General features: G+C 46.5%; 1 protein-coding gene across 1 annotated transcript in view; it reads right to left on the bottom strand.

The window, feature by feature from the left end:
* LOC311144692 (protein RUFY3-like) overlaps window positions 1-21,387 on the bottom strand; it is a 51,553-nt gene that overhangs the window by 6,246 nt on the left and 23,920 nt on the right. The window contains exons 2-12 of the mRNA XM_084180786.1: window positions 21,136-21,309; window positions 18,892-19,009; window positions 15,740-15,841; window positions 15,523-15,646; window positions 12,027-12,091; window positions 10,257-10,392; window positions 10,041-10,133; window positions 8,804-8,890; window positions 8,416-8,583; window positions 8,130-8,227; window positions 219-338 (exon numbers count right to left, since the gene is read on the bottom strand). Coding sequence (XP_084036912.1) covers window positions 219-338; window positions 8,130-8,227; window positions 8,416-8,583; window positions 8,804-8,890; window positions 10,041-10,133; window positions 10,257-10,392; window positions 12,027-12,091; window positions 15,523-15,646; window positions 15,740-15,841; window positions 18,892-19,009; window positions 21,136-21,309 — 1,285 coding nt within the window. The remainder of the gene's footprint in view (window positions 1-218; window positions 339-8,129; window positions 8,228-8,415; window positions 8,584-8,803; window positions 8,891-10,040; window positions 10,134-10,256; window positions 10,393-12,026; window positions 12,092-15,522; window positions 15,647-15,739; window positions 15,842-18,891; window positions 19,010-21,135; window positions 21,310-21,387) is intronic.

Below are 21,387 nucleotides of genomic sequence, written 5' to 3'. Positions count from 1 at the left end.
AAGGTAATCCACATCTGTGATCTGGTTTTAAAATTAGTATATCTAATGGAAATGATTGATGATATATACGGAGGTAGTTTTAAAAGAAGTGCTTTATGAATAAACAGGAGAGCATGTTGCTCTCGCCTCACAGATAGAGAGGCCCAACCCACATGTTGATATAGGAAACAGTGATGAGTTTTATAAATCCAATCAAATGTATTGATCCTGATTATTACCTGTGTTTCCGTAGTCGTTCCACCTCCAGCTGTAGAGAGTCTATCTTGTCTCCAAACTCCTGTTTAAACAGTCTGTTATCCTCCGCTGCCCGGTCCCTCTCCCTCTCCGCCTGACGGGATCTGCACGGGGGGGGGGGGTAAAATGAACTCATGGTAAAATTAAAATTAAAAACAATAACTCATGAACTAAACTTCAAATGAGAACGACAAAACTGAGAAATGAAACTAAAGAACTTGTGAACATTAGGTCAAATGAAATGGAAAGATGGCCACAACAACTCATGGTAAAATGAAAAGTAAAGGTGAAGAAAACATGGAGGGTAGAGAGACTCCATTTCAACAGAAAGGGGAGAGGAACAGGAAGAGAAACAGGAAGAGAAACAGGAAGAGGCCTAAAAGAAGCTGCGTCAAAAAGGAAGTCAAGGGAAAAGACAGACTCCTCCTCCCATCATCCAGAAGCAGACCAGACCAGTAGAAGTTTGATTGAATATTTTTTATTATGCTAGTATTGACTACAGTTGACATCTAAGGTAATATTATTGTCTACAGTTGACATCTAAGGTAATATTATTGTCTACAGTTGACATCTAAGGTAATAAATCCACATACACATCATTTCATTTAGACTTGCTTTTCTCTGGGAGTACTTTAGCGTTCTCATTCTGACCTGGACTGACCTTTCACACAACCAGTAAATCCTTCCATGGTGATTTGAGTTGTTGTCCAATGGTAGACGTGGTGTTCAGTGCTCTGGGGTGAGATTCCCAAAAACAAAAGATATATCTTTAGCGCCAAGATCATGTTAAGTCCATCGGTAGGCAACGGAAGAACGATGATCTTAATGCTAAAGGTGATCTTTATGTTTTGACGAAATTCAGATTAGACGAGGAAGCAGAAATGTGTGTGCAGTATGGCCCAGACGTCATACTACTGTAATTACTGTTATGTTGCAGGAGCCCAGATCTTTACTAACCATGGGGTTAGACTTAATAATAATAATAATAATAAGCCATTTAGCAGACGCTTTTATCCAAAGCGACTTACAGTCATGTGCGCATACATTTTTACATATGGGTGGTCCCGGGTATCGAACCCACTACCCTGGCGTTACAAGCGCCGTGCTCTACCAGCTGACCACGGAGGACTTGAGTTCGGCTTGGTGGCTGGTCTATGGACCAATGGTCTAAGTTCCCAATGTGTTCTCCAACTCATAAAATGTTTTAGAAAAAGGTTCAGTGCAGTTATGCTTGCAAGGTGAGGTATTGAAAGGTATTGAAAACAGGGGTGTCAATTTTGACCCCTACCTTTTTGAGAAGAAAAAAAATATTACTTGCAAATACAATTAATAATTAAACAATTAATCATTTCCCCAAATTTTGGAGCATACAATATAGCTCAGTATTTGAATTATTTATTTTCTACAGTCATTATTGCTTATCTTATTCAAGCGTGTCAATAATTTCAGACCCCACTGTATTTTTATAGTAAATGTCTCTGAGCCGTACCCTTTATAGCCTAATCTAAGGACCTATGCCACAGTAGGCAGAGATGGACAGTATACTAAATATGTATTTCAATTACTTTTATGTATTTTGTCATTTGTATTACACTGTCCTGAACTACACTCCAATGTATTTTCTAACAAGATACTTTCGAAAGCTGTAATTTGTATTTTCGAAATACAAAATACTTTTCTATACAATTTTTTATAGCGATTCACAATTTTGTGGCCCCCTTTCACCCTGCATTGGTATCAGAAGTCTGATGGCGCTATGGTGTGATAAGAGCATCTGCTAAATGAACTAAATATAAATGAATATGTAAAAATGAAGAATTGAAAAGCATGCTGAGTATTATTTAAATGAGCTCCGCCCTGAAAAGAAAAGGCCAATAATAATACCCAGTGTGCTTTGCAGTTCATTTTGGTATGTTCATTTTCACATATACATTTTGGTCATTTAGCAGACACTCTTATCCAGAGTGACTTAAGCCTTCCACATCCTTGAGTTCGGCTGGCGCCTGGCTGAACGAGTCTGCTCCATACTCCCCTAAAAGACCGTCGCTTGAAAAATGAGAAAAAAGCAGCAATAGTACAGTTTGTCCATCTTAAGACGCCGTAGCCAGTTATACACTTCCCTCAAAATAGTTCAAATTAATCTAAGATAACGTCAATTAATGACAGATTTCTTGAGTTTTCTGCCGAGGAGATCTTAGTGCCGCAATTTTACAAAAAACGGCACAAAATGTGGTCAAAATATGCATGAACTGTTCGGGATGGGAAGCATGCGGACGCCTTTACAGTCAGCAGATAACAACACATCACAGTCATAGCAAGTAAAACGTTTCTGTAACCATTGCTGAGAATGTTGCTGCTGTTCGGGCCGGCTACTTGCAAATGTATTTCTGTATTTTAAAATACAAAATACATGTATTTTAATTAAATACATTTCAAAATACAAGTATTTTGTAGTTTATTTTGATACATTGATCTTTATGGTATTTTGTCATTTTTGCCAATCCTTGACTGTAGGGGGATTCAGGGTTTCGATCTACAAGAAACGACAGCATCCATTTAGATTTGTCAGAATAGCACACCTCTCTCTTGCTGAAAATGGCTGACATCCCAAACTCCAAGCCTTGTATCAGGGAACATTAATTACGTGTGGGGATCTGACATCTTTATTCCTTTCGGAATGAACCCAAGCTAAAGTCGTGAAACCCAGCGAGCGGAACGGAGCCATCTCTGCACTACTAGTAGACCAACAGAAAACACATGGAAGAACCGAGGCTAGAGGAAGCCAGAGAGACCGTCTCAGTCAGGAGAGTAGAGGTTTAGGAAAGAAAATGTAATTTAACACTTCAGAAGGAAAAGAACCGCAACAGATGATGTCATACCAGAAAATAAATACCCTAGTTAAAGGGATACTTCAGGATTTTGAGGTCATGAGGTCCTTTATCAACTTCCCCAGAGTCAGATGAACTCATGGATACCATTTTTATGTCTCTGCGTGCAGTTTGAAGGAAGTTGCTAACTAGCGCTAGTGCAATTACTAACTAGCGTCAGCGCAATGACTGGAAGTCTATGGTATATGCTAGCAGACGCGATAGCGTCATTCCAGTCACTGCCCTAACGTTAGTTAGCGATTGGGCTAGCGCTAGTTCGCAACTTCCTTTAAAACTGCACGCAGAGAGATACAATTGGTATCCTCTAGTTCATCTGGAGAAGTAGATAAAGGGCCTCATTGCCTAAATCTTGAAGTATCCCTTTAAGTCATTTCTATATTATGCAAATATTGGTTTTATGATTTCGATCAGGGTTTATGAAACTATGCTGTGGGTGTCATTTTGGGGAACAGAGTAGAGGGGAGGGAGCATTACTGCTGCTTCTGGAGCAGCTTCTCTGCGTTGGAACTCAAGCTTCTGGCCTGCTTCACACAGTCCTTCTCACTGTGAGGAGGAGGTGGTGGAGGAAGAGGAGGCAAAGAACCAAGGAATGCAAAATAAAAGAAAGTAAGGATGGATGGAATAGAAAGAGAGTGGAAGAGGAAGAAGGTAGTTATTAAACCCTGAAAAGAAAACATGTTTAGACAGATTAGATTTGATAGTCAAAAACACTGGCAAGAGTCTGTCCCAAAAAAAAGCATTGTCAGAGGAGATTCTCTTTGAATCCAGGATTTGTCTTAATCTGGGTCCATGAAATCCATCCTAGCCGCTAATAACAACAACACAAGGTTATCGGAACACTTTGCTATCCTCATTCGTTGCAGCGGCAGTGTGAGTGGGATTAGAGAGGATGCCCATTTCATGGCTTATAACAGTACTGTCAGTGCTGAAAAACAATTTAAAACATGAACTTACTCATAAAAACAGCAGCTGAATTCGTTGACAGTCTCTCTAGTACTGTTTTTTTTTTAAGTTTTGAAATCTCAGAGTATCACATTTGCTGTGCGCTCGAGGAAACTGCAGACGCAGTAATCTGAGCTATCTGATTGGCCAGCCATAGGCCTATAGGTGCACTTGATCTGCTTTCCCGGGCCCGCGGGGTTTGGCACTCGGAGGCAGCGGTACAGCGAAGCCCAATCATAACAACAATTATACTGGGTGGGTTTTTTTTCTAGTCGCACAGGTTCTCCACAATTCAAATTCCAAGCTAAATATTTAGGAGTAATATGCAACCAAAATAGTCGCACTTTAGAGCCCTGAGAGTAGTGGAGTGGAGCGTAACGGTGGTGTTCCCCCCCTGAGAGTAGTGGAGTGGAGCGTGACGGTGGTGTTCCCCCCCTGAGAGTAGTGGAGTGGAGCGTGACGGTGGTGTTCCCCCCCTGAGAGTAGTGGAGTGGAGCGTGATGGTGGTGTTCCCCCCCTGAGAGTAGTGGAGTGGAGTGGAGCGTGGCGGTGGTGTTCCCCCCTGAGAGTAGTGGAGTGGAGCGTGACGGTGGTGTTCCCCCCCTGAGAGTAGTGGAGTGGAGCGTGATGGTGGTGTTCCCCCCCTGAGAGTAGTGGAGTGGAGTGGAGCGTGGCGGTGGTGTTCCCCCCTGAGAGTAGTGGAGTGGAGCGGAGCGTGACGGTGGTGTTCCCCCCTGAGAGTAGTGGAGTGGAGCGTGACGGTGGTGTTCCCCCCCTGAGAGTAGTGGAGTGGAGCGGAGCGTAACGGTGGTGTTCCCCCCTGAGAGTAGTGGAGTGGAGCGGAGCGTAACGGTGGTGTTCCCCCCCTGAGAGTAGTGGAGTGGAGCGTGATGGTGGTGTTCCCCCCCTGAGAGTAGTGGAGTGGAGCGTGACGGTGGTGTTCCCCCCCTGAGAGTAGTGGAGTGGAGCGTGACGGTGGTGTTCCCCCCCTGAGAGTAGTGGAGTGGAGTGGAGCGTAACGGTGGTGTTCCCCCCTGAGAGTAGTGGAGTGGAGCGTAACGGTGGTGTTCCCCCCTGAGAGTAGTGGAGTGGAGCGTAACGGTGGTGTTCCCCCCCTGAGAGTAGTGGAGTGGAGCGTAACGGTGGTGTTCCCCCCTGAGAGTAGTGGAGTGGAGCGTGACGGTGGTGTTCCCCCCTGAGAGTAGTGGAGTGGAGCGTAACGGTGGTGTTCCCCCCCTGAGAGTAGTGGAGTGGAGCGTGACGGTGGTGTCCCCCCTGAGAGTAGTGGAGTGGAGCGTGACGGTGGTGTTCCCCCCTGAGAGTAGTGGAGTGGAGCGTAACGGTGGTGTTCCCCCCCTGAGAGTAGTGGAGTGGAGCGTGACGGTGGTGTTCCCCCCCTGAGAGTAGTGGAGTGGAGCGTAACGGTGGTGTTCCCCCCCTGAGAGTAGTGGAGTGGAGCGTGACGGTGGTGTTCCCCCCTGAGAGTAGTGGAGTGGAGCGTAACGGTGGTGTTCCCCCCCTGAGAGTAGTGGAGTGGAGCGGAGCGTAACGGTGGTGTTCCCCCCCTGAGAGTAGTGGAGTGGAGCGTAACGGTGGTGTTCCCCCCTGAGAGTAGTGGAGTGGAGCGTGATGGTGGTGTTCCCCCCTGAGAGTAGTGGAGTGGAGCGTGATGGTGGTGTTCCCCCCCTGAGAGTAGTGGAGTGGAGCGTAACGGTGGTGTTCCCCCCCTGAGAGTAGTGGAGCGGAGCGTGACGGTGGTGTTCCCCCCCTGAGAGTAGTGGAGTGGAGCGTGACGGTGGTGTTCCCCCCTGAGAGTAGTGGAGCGGAGCGTGATGGTGGTGTTCCCCCCCTGAGAGTAGTGGAGTGGAGCGTGACGGTGGTGTTCCCCCCTGAGAGTAGTGGAGTGGAGCGTAACGGTGGTGTTCCCCCCCTGAGAGTAGTGGAGTGGAGTGGAGCGTGACGGTGGTGTTCCCCCCTGAGAGTAGTGGAGTGGAGCGTGATGGTGGTGTTCCCCCCCTGAGAGTAGTGGAGTGGAGCGTAACGGTGGTGTTCCCCCCCTGAGAGTAGTGGAGCGGAGCGTAACGGTGGTGTTCCCCCCCTGAGAGTAGTGGAGTGGAGCGTGGCGGTGGTGTTCCCCCCCTGAGAGTAGTGGAGCGGAGCGTAACGGTGGTGTTCCCCCCCTGAGAGTAGTGGAGTGGAGCGTGACGGTGGTGTTCCCCCCCTGAGAGTAGTGGAGTGGAGCGTAACGGTGGTGTTCCCCCCTGAGAGTAGTGGAGTGGAGCGGAGCGTAACGGTGGTGTTCCCCCCTGAGAGTAGTGGAGCGGAGCGTAACGGTGGTGTTCCCCCCCTGAGAGTAGTGGAGTGGAGCGTGGCGGTGGTGTTCCCCCCTGAGAGTAGTGGAGTGGAGTGGAGCGTAACGGTGGTGTTCCCCCCCTGAGAGTAGTGGAGTGGAGCGTAACGGTGGTGTTCCCCCCCCTGAGAGTAGTGGAGTGGAGCGTAACGGTGGTGTTCCCCCCTGAGAGTAGTGGAGTGGAGCGTAACGGTGGTGTTCCCCCCTGAGAGTAGTGGAGTGGAGCGTAACGGTGGTGTTCCCCCCCTCCCCCCTGAGAGTAGTGGAGTGGAGCGTAACGGTGGTGTTCCCCCCTGAGAGTAGTGGAGTGGAGCGTAACGGTGGTGTTCCCCCCCTGAGAGTAGTGGAGCGTAACGGTGGTGTTCCCCCCCTGAGAGTAGTGGAGTGGAGCGTAACGGTGGTGTTCCCCCCCTGAGAGTAGTGGAGTGGAGCGTAACGGTGGTGTTCCCCCCCTGAGAGTAGTGGAGCGTAACGGTGGTGTTCCCCCCCTGAGAGTAGTGGAGTGGAGCGTGACGGTGGTGTTCCCCCCTGAGAGTAGTGGAGTGGAGCGTAACGGTGGTGTTCCCCCCCTGAGAGTAGTGGAGTGGAGCGTAACGGTGGTGTTCCCCCCTGAGAGTAGTGGAGTGGAGCGTGACGGTGGTGTTCCCCCCCTGAGAGTAGTGGAGTGGAGCGTAACGGTGGTGTTCCCCCCCTGAGAGTAGTGGAGTGGAGCGGAGCGTAACGGTGGTGTTCCCCCCCCTGAGAGTAGTGGAGTGGAGCGGAGCGGTGGTGTTCCCCCCCTGAGAGTAGTGGAGTGGAGCGTAACGGTGGTGTTCCCCCCCTGAGAGTAGTGGAGTGGAGCGGAGCGTAACGGTGGTGTTCCCCCCCCTGAGAGTAGTGGAGTGGAGCGGAGCGGTGGTGTTCCCCCCCTGAGAGTAGTGGAGCGGAGCGTAACGGTGGTGTTCCCCCCCTGAGAGTAGTGGAGTGGAGCGTAACGGTGGTGTTCCCCCCCTGAGAGTAGTGGAGTGGAGCGGAGCGTAACGGTGGTGTTCCCCCCTGAGAGTAGTGGAGCGGAGCGTGGCGGTGGTGTTCCCCCCCTGAGAGTAGTGGAGTGGAGCGGAGCGGTGGTGTTCCCCCCCTGAGAGTAGTGGAGTGGAGCGTAACGGTGGTGTTCCCCCCCTGAGAGTAGTGGAGTGGAGCGGAGCGTGACGGTGGTGTTCCCCCCTGAGAGTAGTGGAGTGGAGCGTGGCGGTGGTGTTCCCCCCCTCCCCCCTGAGAGTAGTGGAGTGGAGCGTAACGGTGGTGTTCCCCCCTGAGAGTAGTGGAGTGGAACGTGACGGTGGTGTTCCCCCCCTGAGAGTAGTGGAGTGGAGCGTAACGGTGGTGTTCCCCCCCTGAGAGTAGTGGAGTGGAGCGTAACGGTGGTGTTCCCCCCCTGAGAGTAGTGGAGTGGAGCGTGGCGGTGGTGTTCCCCCCCTGAGAGTAGTGGAGTGGAGTGGAGCGTAACGGTGGTGTTCCCCCCTGAGAGTAGTGGAGTGGAGCGTGGCGGTGGTGTTCCCCCCCTGAGAGTAGTGGAGTGGAGTGGAGCGTAACGGTGGTGTTCCCCCCTGAGAGTAGTGGAGTGGAGTGGAGCGTAACGGTGGTGTTCCCCCCTGAGAGTAGTGGAGTGGAGCGTAACGGTGGTGTTCCCCCCTGAGAGTAGTGGAGTGGAGCGTGGCGGTGGTGTTCCCTCCCACCTGATCTCTAGCTGTTTTATAGTCCCAGCCATCTGATTGGTCTTCTCCTCTAGGCGACTGATGACCTCACTCTTCTGCTTGGCGCCCACCTCCGAGCTCTGTGGACATCAGGGTTGGGATCAATTACATTTCAATTCAGTTGACTGAAATTCCAATACCAAATGTCTGTGCATTAGTGTCGGTCTTTGTAAAAATATAATAATTTATTAAATTGAACAATAATTCATTAAGAGCATTTCTCACACCCAAGGCGCTCCAAATCTTGATAAACATAACATCAGCGTACCTGCGACTTGTGTGCTAGCTGCTGGTTGAGGGTCCTGAGATCTTCCAGCTGTTGTCGCAGCTCCACCAGAGCATCCTGTTTCTCACACATATCCGTCTCTAACATCTTCATAGACAGCTCCATCTCCTGCTTCATACCAATCTGAACCTCCAACTCCTTCTCTACATCCTGGAGGGGGACAGCGATGGGTTAGTATGGGGTGCAGGGAGAGAGGGATGGATGGAGGATGGATGATTTGAACCTCTACACCCTGATGGGGATGGAGAGATGGAGGGACTATCTGCACCTCCAACTCCTTCTCCATGTCCTGAGGGGGAAATGAGGAATGGAGGAAATATCTGATCCATGTCAAGAATAAAAAGGGGCAAAAAGAGAGCGAGAAACTGACCAATCGTAGCAGAGTTTCTTCCTTGAGCTGTTTGCGTGTCTCTCCAAGCTCCTGGCCGTCTGCCGAGCCGTCCCCTGACCGCGACGCCTGGGGCACATTACACAATATACAACAGAATTATTACACCCTACATACCACAGTTATAAAGCTTTATAAAAGACACATCACACCCTACATACCGTCAATTACACCCTACATAGTCAATTACACCCTACATACAGTCAATTACACCCTACATACCGTCAATTACACCCTACATACCGTCAATTACACCCTACATAGTCAATTACACCCTACATACAGTCAATTACACCCTACATAGTCAATTACACCCTACATACCGTCAATTACACCCTACATAGAGTCAATTACACCCTACATACCGTCAATTACACCCTACATACAGTCAATTACACCCTACATAGTCAATTACACCCTACATAGTCAATTACACCCTACATACAGTCAATTACATCCTACATACAGTCAATTACACCCTACATACAGTCAATTACACCCTACATACAGTCAATTACACCCTACATAGAGTCAATTACACCCTACATACCGTCAATTACACCCTACATACCGTCAATTACACCCTACATACAGTCAATTACACCCTACATACAGTCAATTACACCCTACATACAGTCAATTACACCCTACATACAGTCAATTACACCCTACATACAGTCAATTACACCCTACATACAGTCAATTACACCCTACATACAGTCAATTACACCCTACATACAGTCAATTACACCCTACATACAGTCAATTACACCCTACATACAGTCAATTACACCCTACATACAGTCAATTACACCCTACATACCGTCAATTACACCCTACATACCGTCAATTACACCCTACATACCGTCAATTACACCCTACATACCGTCAATTACACCCTACATACAGTCAATTACACCACCCTACATACCGTCAATTACACCCTACATACAGTCAATTACACCCTACATACAGTCAATTACACCCTACATACAGTCAATTACACCCTACATACAGTCAATTACACCCTACATACAGTTAATTACACCCTACATACAGTCAATTACACCCTACATACCGTCAATTACACCCTACATACAGTCAATTACACCCTACACACAGTCAATTACACCCTACACACAGTCAATTACACCCTACACACAGTCAATTACACCCTACATAGGGGATATTTCTAAAGATGTTTTGAGGGGTGGACAACCTTGCGACTTGACTCTATCTGGTAGGCGCTCTCCTCCTTGACTCGTTCTACATCCTCTTGTAGGGTGATGATCCTGTTGTTGGCTACGGCAAGCTGGACAGACAACACACAGCAGTGGGACTTAAAAACCCAAAAACACCTCTCGACCCCATCCATGGTGTAGTGGGCAGAAATGCCTGTTAGAAATGAGAATGTGGTAGAAACTAACCAGCCCACCTCTTCTGTGAGCTTGGTGTTGGACTTCTCCATAGTGTCGACTTTGGCCTGCAGGTTGTTGACTGAAGCACTCAGGTGTCTGTTCAGCTCCTCAACATAGTTCTTCTGGTCCAGGATGGCTGTGATCTGTCCATCCCTGGAGGGAGGGAGGGAGGGAGGGAGGGAGAGAGGGAGGGAGTCGAGATGAAAAAAGAGAAAAGAGAAGAGGTAAGCAGCAAACACCTCGTTCAGGGAGAACGTTGAAACATGCAGCAACTGACAGATTAAGGCTAACACTAGGGCCGTGTCTCCTTCCAGAGGGTTGTTTAGACCAAGGCTAACACTAGGGCCGCGTCTCCTTCCAGAGGGTTGTTTCCTCAAGGCTAACACTAGGGCCGTGTCTCCTTCCAGAGGGTTGTTTAGACCAAGGCTAACACTAGGGCCGTGTCTCCTTCCAGAGGGTTGTTTAGACCAAGGCTAACACTAGGGCCGTGTCTCCTTCCAGAGGGTTGTTTAGACCAAGGCTAACACTAGGGCCGTGTCTCCTTCCAGAGGGTTGTTTCCTCAAGGCTAACACTAGGGCCGTGTCTCCTTCCAGAGGGTTGTTTCCTCAAGGCTAACACTAGGGCCGTGTCTCCTTCCAGAGGGTTGTTTAGACCAAGGCTAACACTAGGGCCGTGTCTCCTTCCAGAGGGTTGTTTCCTCAAGGCTAACACTAGGGCCGTGTCTCCTTCCAGAGGGTTGTTTCCTCAAGGCTAACACTAGGGCCGTGTCTCCTTCCAGAGGGTTGTTTAGACCAAGGCTAACACTAGGGCCGTGTCTCCTTCCAGAGGGTTGTTTCCTCAAGGCTAACACTAGGGCCGTGTCTCCTTCCAGAGGGTTGTTTCCTCAAGGCTAACACTAGGGCCGTGTCTCCTTCCAGAGGGTTGTTTCCTCAAGGCTAACACTAGGGCCGTGTCTCCTTCCAGAGGGTTGTTTAGACCAAGGCTAACACTAGGGCCGTGTCTCCTTCCAGAGGGTTGTTTCCTCAAGGCTAACACTAGGGCCGTGTCTCCTTCCAGAGGGTTGTTTCCTCAAGGCTAACACTAGGGCCGTGTCTCCTTCCAGAGGGTTGTTTCCTCAAGGCTAACACTAGGGCCGTGTCTCCTTCCAGAGGGTTGTTTCCTCAAGGCTAACACTAGGGCCGTGTCTCCTTCCAGAGGGTTGTTTCCTCAAGGCTAACACTAGGGCCGTGTCTCCTTCCAGAGGGTTGTTTCCTCAAGGCTAACACTAGGGCCGTGTCTCCTTCCAGAGGGTTGTTTCCTCAAGGCTAACACTAGGGCCGTGTCTCCTTCCAGAGGGTTGTTTCCTCAAGGCTAACACTAGGGCCGTGTCTCCTTCCAGAGGGTTGTTTCCTCAAGGCTAACACTAGGGCCGTGTCTCCTTCCAGAGGGTTGTTTAGACCAAGGCTAACACTAGGGCCGTGTCTCCTTCCAGAGGGTTGTTTCCTCAAGGCTAACACTAGGGCCGTGTCTCCTTCCAGAGGGTTGTTTCCTCAAGGCTAACACTAGGGCCGTGTCTCCTTCCAGAGGGTTGTTTAGACCAAGGCTAACACTAGGGCCGCGTCTCCTTCCAGAGGGTTGTTTCCTCAAGGCTAACACTAGGGCCGTGTCTCCTTCCAGAGGGTTGTTTCCTCAAGGCTAACACTAGGGCCGTGTCTCCTTCCAGAGGGTTGTTTCCTCAAGGCTAACACTAGGGCCGTGTCTCCTTCCAGAGGGTTGTTTCCTCAAGGTGAGGAGAGGAGGAACTCACCCTTCTACTGTCTTGCTGCTGTGAACCCCGTCCTTAAGATACATGGAGAAGTCTATCACCCCGACCTGCACAGGAAATAACAGACACTGGTATTAACGCTTCAGTTCTAAAGAACCACAGAATCAGGGTCTATAGTTGAAAACTAGCTGTCTGGATAAATCTGGCACATTTATAGAGATGTTGACTGATGTGCATTGTCCCGGTCAAATAAATGTAATACTGCATACAGTGCCTTTGGAAAGTATTCAGACCCCTTGACCTTTTCCACATTTTATTACGTTACAGCCTTATTCTAAAATTGATTAAATAAATAAAAATCCTCAATCTACACACAATACCCCACAATGAAAGTGAAAACAGACTTGACATCTTTGCAGATTTATAAAAAAAATATTGACATAAGTATTCAGACCCTTTGCTATGAGACTCGAAATTGAGCTCAGGTGCATCCTGTTTCCATTGATCATCCTTGAGATGTTTCTACAACTTGATTGGAGTCCACCTGTGGTAAATTCAATTGATTGGACATGATTTGGAAAGGCACACACCTGTTTATATAAGGTTCCACAGTTGACAGTGCATGTCAGAGCAAAAACCAAGCCATGAGGTCGAAGGAATTGTTCGTAGAGCTCAGAGACAGGATTGTGTCGAGGCACAGATCTGGGGAATGGTACCAAAAAAATTCTGCAGCATTGAAGGTCCCCAAGAACACAGTGGCCTCCATCATTCTTAAATGGAAGAAGTTTGGAACCACCAAGACTCTTCCTAGAGCTGGCCTCCCGACCAAACTGAGCAATCGGGGGAGAAGGGCCTTGGTCAGGGAGGTGACCCAGAACCCGATGGTCACTCTGACAGAGCTCCAGAGTTCCTCTGTGGAGATGGGAGAACCTTCCAGAAGGACAACCATCTCTGCAGCACTCCACCAATCAGGCCTTTATGGTAGAGTGGCCTGACGGAATCCACTCCTCAGTAAAAGGCACATAAAGACTCAGCCAATGAGAAACAAGATTCTCTGGTCTGATGAAACCAAGATTGAACTCTTTGGTCTGAATGCAAAGTGTCACGTCTGGAGGAAACCTGGCACCATCCCTACGGTGAAGCATGGTGGTGGCAGCATCATGCTGTAGAGATGTTTTTCAGCGGCAGGGACTGGGAGACTAGTCAGGATCGAGGGAGCAAAGTACAGAAAGATCCTTGATGAAAACCTGCTCCAGCGCACTCAGGACCTCAGACTGGGGCGAAGGTTCACCTTCCAACAGGACAATGACCCTAAGCACACAGCCAAGACAACACAGGAGTAGCTTCGGGACAAGTCTCTGAATGTCCTTGAGTGGCCCAGCCAGAGCCCGAACAAACATCTCTGGAGAGACCTGAAAATAGCTGTGCAGCAACGCTCCCCATCCAACCTGACAGAGCTTGAGAGGATCTGCTGAGAAGAATGGGAGAAACTCCCCAGATACAGGTGTGCCAAGCTTGTAGCGTCATACCCAAGAAGACTCGAGGCTGTAATCGCTGCCAAAGGTGCTTCAACAAAGTACTGAGTAAAGGGTCTGAATACTTATGTAAATGTGATCTCTGTTTTTTATTTTTTTATTTTTTTATAAATTAGCAACAACATTTTCCCCAAAAACATGTTTTTGCGTTGTGATTATGGGGTATTGCGTGTAGATTTAATTAGGGGAAAAAACAATTTAATCAATTTTAGAATAAGGCTGTAACCTAACAAAATCTGGAAAAAGTCAAGGGGTCTGAATACTTTCCGAAGGCTCTGTATATCCATATGGTCCAACAGATCAACCTGTGAGTCCAGGTCTTCTCCCTTCAGACAGACAGACAGACGTTGGTTGCGGTGTACAGACTACACTGACTGGACAAAACATTAAGAACAGCTCTTTCCATGACAGACTGACCAGGTGAATCCAGGTGAAAGCTATGATCCCTTATTGATGTCACTTGTTAAATCCACTTCAATCAGTGTAGATGACGGGGAGGAGACAGGTTAAAGAAGGATTTTTAAGCCTTTAGACAATTGAGACATGGGCAAGATAAAAGATTTAAGTGCCTTTAAACGGGGTATGGTAGTAGGTGCCAGGCGCACCGGTTTGTGTCAAGAACTGCAACGCTGCTGGGTGTTTCCCTCTCAACAGTTTCCTGTGTGTATCAAGAATGGTCCACCACCCAAAGGACATCCAGCCAACTTGACACAACTGTGGGAAGCATTGGAGTCAACATGGGCCAGCATCCCTGTGGAACACTTTCGACACCTAGTAGTTTATGCCTCGACAAATTGAGGCTGTTCTGATGGCAAAAGGGAGTGCAACTCAATATTAGGAAGGTGTACTTATCGTGTACTGTCTTCTGTGTAAAGACTACACTGTAAATGTATATTGTACTGTATTCTGTGTAAAGACTACACTGTAAATGTATATTGTACTGTATTCTGTGTAAAGACTACACTGTAAATGTATATTGTACTGTATTCTGTGTAAAGATTACACTGTAAATATATATTGTACTGTATTCTGTGTAAAGACTACACTGTATTATGTGTAAAGACTACACTGTAAATGTATATTGTACTGCATTCTGTGTAAAGACTACACTGTAAATGTATATTGTACTGTATTCTGTGTAAAGATTACACTGTAAATATATATTGTACTGTATTCTGTGTAAAGACTACACTGTATTCTGTGTAAAGACTACACTGTAAATGTATATTGTACTGCATTCTGTGTAAAGACTACACTGTAAATGTATATTGTACTGTATTCTGTGTAAAGACTACACTGTAAATGTATATTGTACTGTATTCTGTGTAAAGATTACACTGTAAATATATATTGTACTGTATTCTGTGTAAAGACTACACTGTATTCTGTGTAAAGACTACACTGTAAATGTATATTGTACTGCATTCTGTGTAAAGACTACACTGTAAGTGTATATTATACTGCATTCTGTGTAAAGACTACACTGTAAGTGTATATTATACTGCATTCTGTGTAAAGACTACACTGTAAGTGTATATTATACTGCATTCTGTGTAAAGACTACACTGTAAGTGTATATTATACTGCATTCTGTGTAAAGACTACACTGTAAATGTATATTATACTGCATTCTGTGTAAAGACTACACTGTAAGTGTATATTATACTGTATTCTGTGTAAAGACTCTACTGTAAGTGTATATTGTACTGTATTCTGTGTAAAGACTACACTGTAAATGTATATTATACTGTATTCTGTGTAAAGACTACACTGTAAGTGTATATTATACTGTATTCTGTGTAAAGACTCTACTGTAAGTGTATATTGTACTGTATTCTGTGTAAAGACTACACTGTAAATGTATATTATACTGTATTCTGTGTAAAGACTACACTGTAAATGTATATTATACTGTATTCTGTGTAAAGACTACACTGTAAATGTATATTATACTGTATTCTGTGTAAAGACTACACTGTAAATGTATAGTGTAGAATATCAACCTGTGAGTCCAGGTCTTCTCCCTTCATACAGAGGTTGGCATCGATGACGTTCAACCCAACCAGCAGTCCGGCGATCACGGCTCCCTCCTCCTCCATCATGAGAGCATTGGCCTCGTAGAACTCACTGTTAACACACACACACACACACACACACACCATTGGCCTCATTGAACAACTCACTGGCAACGTATGCTCTCTCTCTCTCACACACACACACCTGAGCAGGTCCTTTCTGTTGATGATGGTCTTCATGTAGTCTGACAGCTTCTTCTGCATCAGGGCCAATCGCAGCCAGGCCCGCCCTCTTCCTAACGGGGTTCTGGTGAGTGACATAAATCAGATAGTCTATGACAGGGGTTCGTTTACACCAATCACATATCAACTGAACGGTGAGTGACAGGGATTTACACCAATCAGATAGTGTGTGACACGTTAACACCAATACCCTATGAAAGTCCTACCTACTACAAGTCTGTTTTCGAGCTTCAAGCTTATTTAATCAAATTCATGAAAACGGTCATTTAAAATATGTAAAATTACATTTGTATTCGTGGATTAATTTTGGGGATGGAAAAAACGTTTCAGTGTCAACTTAAACAACCAAACCCGATGATAGAAAGCATGCAGAAAAGATATTGAACTATATATTATTTAAATAATACCATCTTTGAGAACTTACAATCAAATAAAAGCTAGACAGTCAGGGGGGACCGGGCATATGCCCATTGATTTTGATATGTTTGAACAGAGGACCACAGCATTATCCATGGCAAAATGCATAGAATTGCAGGAAATTTGCTTCAAAACTGCAAAAACTCTCAGCTCAATGGAATAATGTGTAGAATTGTATCTCCACGCCACCAATACACCTTTCTAGCTAATATACTATGTTAGAGTTCACACTTCCTCTTCCAAGGAACTGTGGGGAGGTCAACATAATGAAGCTGTCTACTAAATCTATTCATTTTTTAAATGTTTAATACTTCTGTTTGCCATTATCATTCACCTGATGATAAGACCAGATGTATTTGAGGAAAACGAAACTTCCGGAGGACCTATCGTCCTTTCACTCCCTCCTCTCTACATTTAAAAAAACATTTTAGTCATTTAAGCAGACGCTCTTATCCAGAGCGACTTACAGTTAGTGAGTGCATACATTTTTCATACTGGCCCCCCGTGGGAAACGAACCCACTACCCTGGCGTTGCAAGCGCCATGCTCTACCAACTGAGCTACAGGAGGTTGCTGTTGGGACTACACATCCTTCTGTATCCGCTGCTAAAGCCACTTTCTATCACACGAAATGTCAAGGAAACTCTTTTCCACCTTCTCCCTCCTTAAATCCTTAAAAGTATATTGACGCACCCATGCGTGGGCTGTGTATCAATCCACTGCCTCCACCTGTGTCGGCCTTCCGCATCTGCGGTGAAAGGTGGCAGAGCTACAGCAGTGTTAGTCAGACCAGGAGACGTCCCGAAAACCGGTCTTCTCACGAAAACGTCTGTGGCGTCCAAACGGTGGTGTTCTCTGTTTTGCCCAACGACCCCCACAAGTGTCACGGGACTCGTCTGAAGGTAACCGGTACCGGTTTAAAACATGAATGGAAGACGTTTTGTGCCAACCCCCAAAAAAGGGGTTAAATATGTATTCATAAAACAAAAATATTGGCCTCCCGAGTGGCGCCGCGGTCTAAGGCGCTGCATCGCAGTAGCTAAAGGCTTTTAGAGGTTAATCCACCACTCCCTCAGTCTCTGCGGACGACTTTGAAAACCACTTTGAAAAGAAGGTTGACGACATCCGCTCCTCATTCATTCTGCCTATTGAGTCCACCTCCCACAGAACTACCCTACTCCTTGACCTATTTCTCCCCTCTCTCTCTCCAGATGAAATCCTGAGACTAGTGATGTCTGGCCGCCCGACAACCTGCCCGCTCGACCCCATCCCCTCCTCCCTTCTCCAGACCATCTCTGGAGACCTTCTACCATTCCTCATCTCCTGGCTGCGTCCCCTCCTTTCCAAAACACTCGCTATCTCTCTCAGAATTATCTTCTTGACCCTAAACAGTCAGGCTTCAAGACGGGTCATACAACCGAGACGATCACGGAGGCTCTCCGCACTGCCAAAGATGACTCGCTCTCCTCTGTTCTCATCGTCCTAGATCTATTCGCTGCCTTTGACACGTGAACCATCAGTTCCTCCTCTCCATCCTCTCAGGGCTGGGCGTCTCAGGCTCTGCACACTCTTGGATAGCATCCTACCTGGCAGGCCACTCCTACCAGGTGACGTGGAGAGGATCTGTGTCTGCACCATGTACTCTCCCTACTGGTGTCCCCCAGGGTTCGGTTCTAGGCCCTCTCCTCTTCACTCTATACACCAAGTCACTCGGCTCCATCATATCCTCACATGGTCTCTCCTATCATTGCAACGCGGATGACACTCAACAACTTTTATCCTTCACCCCTTCTGACACTCAGGTGGCGACACGCATCTCCGTACGCCTGGCAGATATCTCTGGCTGTACTCAGTTCTGCCACCTCTGTTCTCTTGGCCACCCCTTTCGTGAACTAACACTCACACTTGACTTTTTTTCTCCCCCTACTAGCACTGACTATGCTGACAGCTTACTATGACTGAGATATGTGGTCCCACCTAGCGATCTTAAAGTGGCACTCCAGGCTCCTTTTCACCTCATTTAACACCTGATTTACTTAACAAAAGGAACATGTCAATAGGGGGTCCAGGTAAGTCGTGACATCACACGGGGGGGGGGGGGGGGGGGGGGGGGCTTTCCTCTTTTGTTCTCTATTGCTCCTCTATTGCTCCTCAGGCAAGTGGGGAGGCTGATGACATCACAGATTCCCATCAGCCCAACTCCTTGACAACAACAAAAAATACTGTTTTGAGCAAAACATATTTTTTTTACCCTTTAGTGTGTGTACTTTACTGTACTTGGGATATCACTTTTCAACAGGAAAAGTTTTTTTAAAAATCAGGACGTCTTTAAGATGAAGGCACTAACTAAATCGATCCGGATAAGAGCGTCTGCTAAACGACTAAAATGTAGTAATTGTACATCTTAAATGACCACGTTGTCATGAATTTGATGATGTAAGCTTGAAGCACATTCACCAAAAACAGTATGGGACTCGCACCAGGAAGTAGGTGGGACTTTCACAGCATATCAGATACCAAGTGAACTGTGGGTGACAGTCTACCATTCTAATCTAACCATCGCCAACAGCTGGGCTAAAACATTAAAGAATATAGACAGAAATATAGAGCTTCAATATTTAGATTTAAAAATGGGAAAAGAGGACAGGACATAGGAAGAGGATGTTGGGGATGGCATTATAGGGAGATGCAGTCTTACTTGAGTCCTGGCAGGTCTTTGACGCTGGCCGTGATCTCTCCAGCCTCAGGGGTGAGTTTCTCCACAAGCTCCAGGGCCCCCCAGAAAGACTTGTTCTGCCCCAGGAACGTCTTCTTGGCTGAGGGGGTTGGTAGAGGAAGGGTGTTCCGGGACAAGCAGAGGAGGAGGGGTGTTAGGCAGAGGGACTGGCTGTGACCAAGAAAGCTTTCGTTTCCTTTATGCTTAAAACCTCTGGGGCTAAACAGCGCTCTCTGCTTTTAAGTACAGCGTCTTCAGAAAGTATTCCTAACCCTTGACTTATTGCACATTTTGTTGTGTTACAGCCTGAATTCAAAATGGATTCAATTGATTTCCCCTCACCCATCTACACACAATACCCCATCATAACAAAGTGAAAACATGATTAGATATTTTTTCAAATTTATTGAAAATGAAACAGAAATATCTCATTTATATAATTATTCACACCCCTGAGTCAATACGTTAGAATCACCTTTGGCAGCGATTACAGCTGTGAGTCTTTTTGGGCAAGTCTCTAAGAGCTTTACACACCTGGATTGTGCAACATTTGCACATTATACTTTTTTTAATTATTCAAGGGCTGTCAATTTGGTTGTTGATCGTTGCTAGACAGACATTTTCAGGTCTTGCCATAGATTTTCAAGCCGATTTAAGTCAAAACTGTAACTAGGCCACTCAGGAACATTCAATATTGTCTTGGTAAGCAACTCCAGTGTATATTTGGCCTTGTGTTTTAAGTTATTGTCCTGCTGAAAGGTGATTTCATCTCCCAGTGTCTGTGGAAAGCAGACTGAACCATGTTTTCCTCTAGGATTTTGCCTGTGCTTAACTCTATTCCGTTTCTTTGTATCCTAAAAAAACTCCCTAGTCCTTGCCGATGACAAGCAAACCCATGACATGATGCAGCCACCACCGTACTTGAAAATATGAAGAGTGGTACTCAGTGATGTGTTATGTTTGGGGCAAATCCAACACAACGCTTTGTATTCAGGACATAAAGTTAATTTCTTTGCCACATTTTTTGCTGTTTTAATTTAGTGCCTTATTGTAAACAGGTTTGCATGTTTTTGAATATTTTTATTCTGTACAGGCTTCCTTCTTTTCACTCTGTCATTTAGGTTAGTATTGTGGAGTAACTAAAATATTGTTGATCCATCCTCAATTTTCTCCTATCACAGCCATTAAACTAACTGTTTTAAAGTCACCATTGGTCTCCTGGTGAAATCCCTGAGTGGTTATTTCCTCTCCGGCAACTGAGTTAGGAAGGACGCCTGTATCTTTGTAGTGACTGGGTGTATTGATACACCATCCAAAGTGTAATTAATAACAACTTCACCGTGCTCAAAGGGATATTCAATGCCTGTGTTCTACCAATAGGTTCACTTCTTATGAGGCATTGTAAAACCTCCCTGGTCTTTGCTGTTGAATCTGTGTTTGAAATTCACTGCTCGACTGAGGGACATTACAGATAATTGTATGTGTGGGGTACAGAGATGAGGTAGCTATTCAAAAATCATGTTAAACACTATTATTCACACAGAGTGAGTCCATGCAACTTATTATGTGACTTGTATGTGGTCCTCTGTAGCTCAGCTGGTAGAGCACGGCGCTTGTAACGCCAAGGTAGTGGGTTCGATCCCCGGGACCACCCATACACAAAAAAAATGTATGCACGCATGACTGTAAGTCGCTTTGGATAAAAGCGTCTGCTAAATGGCATATTATATTATATTATTTTGTTAAGCAAATTTTTACTCCTGAACTTATTTAGGCTTGCCATAACAAAAGGGTTGAATACTTATTGACTCAAGACATTTCAGCTTTTCATTTTTAATTAATTTGTAAACTAAAAACTAAAACATATTCTAAAAACATAATTCCACTTCGACATTATCGGGTATGGTGTGTAGGCCAGTGACACACATTCTCAATTTAATCCATTTTAAATTCAGGCTGTAACAAGAAAAAGTGGAAAAAATAAAAGGGGTGTGAAAACTTTCTGAAGGCCACTGTACATCCTTGGCTTATGAGAATCATTATCATAACTGTATAGGAAATGGTCCAGAAGGGATGTGACTGTTATGAAGACGAGTGCTCTCCATGGAGGAACAAGCATCTAGAACAAACAGCCCGGTCCCAGATTGTCTGGTTAAGACGGCACAAATAGATCTGGGACCAGGCTGGAACAAACAACAACATTAGCTAGCTGTAACGTCTCCTTACTTTTGAGTCCGTGTTTGAGGCAGTGCTCCATGACCACGAAGAACTGCTGCAGCGGAGCGTAGTCGGAGTCCAGGGTTCGGCCCAGGTTCAGGGCCGACTCAATCAGGCCCTTGATGCTCAGCTTAGCCATGTTCATCAGGTTCAACCGCTCAATGGCTATAGGGTCCTTTGGATCTGGAGATGGAGAGAGAGGGGGAAAGGGGGGAGGGAGAGGAGGGGAGAGATAGAGGAGAGAGGGGGAAAGGGGGGGGA

The sequence above is a fragment of the Coregonus lavaretus genome (assembly GCF_964263955.1).
Source record: "Coregonus lavaretus genome assembly, chromosome: 17".
Taxonomy (NCBI): Eukaryota; Metazoa; Chordata; class Actinopteri; order Salmoniformes; family Salmonidae; genus Coregonus; species Coregonus lavaretus.
The sequence above is the reverse complement of the archived record's forward strand: the minus strand, read 5'-3'. Positions and strand labels throughout refer to the sequence as shown.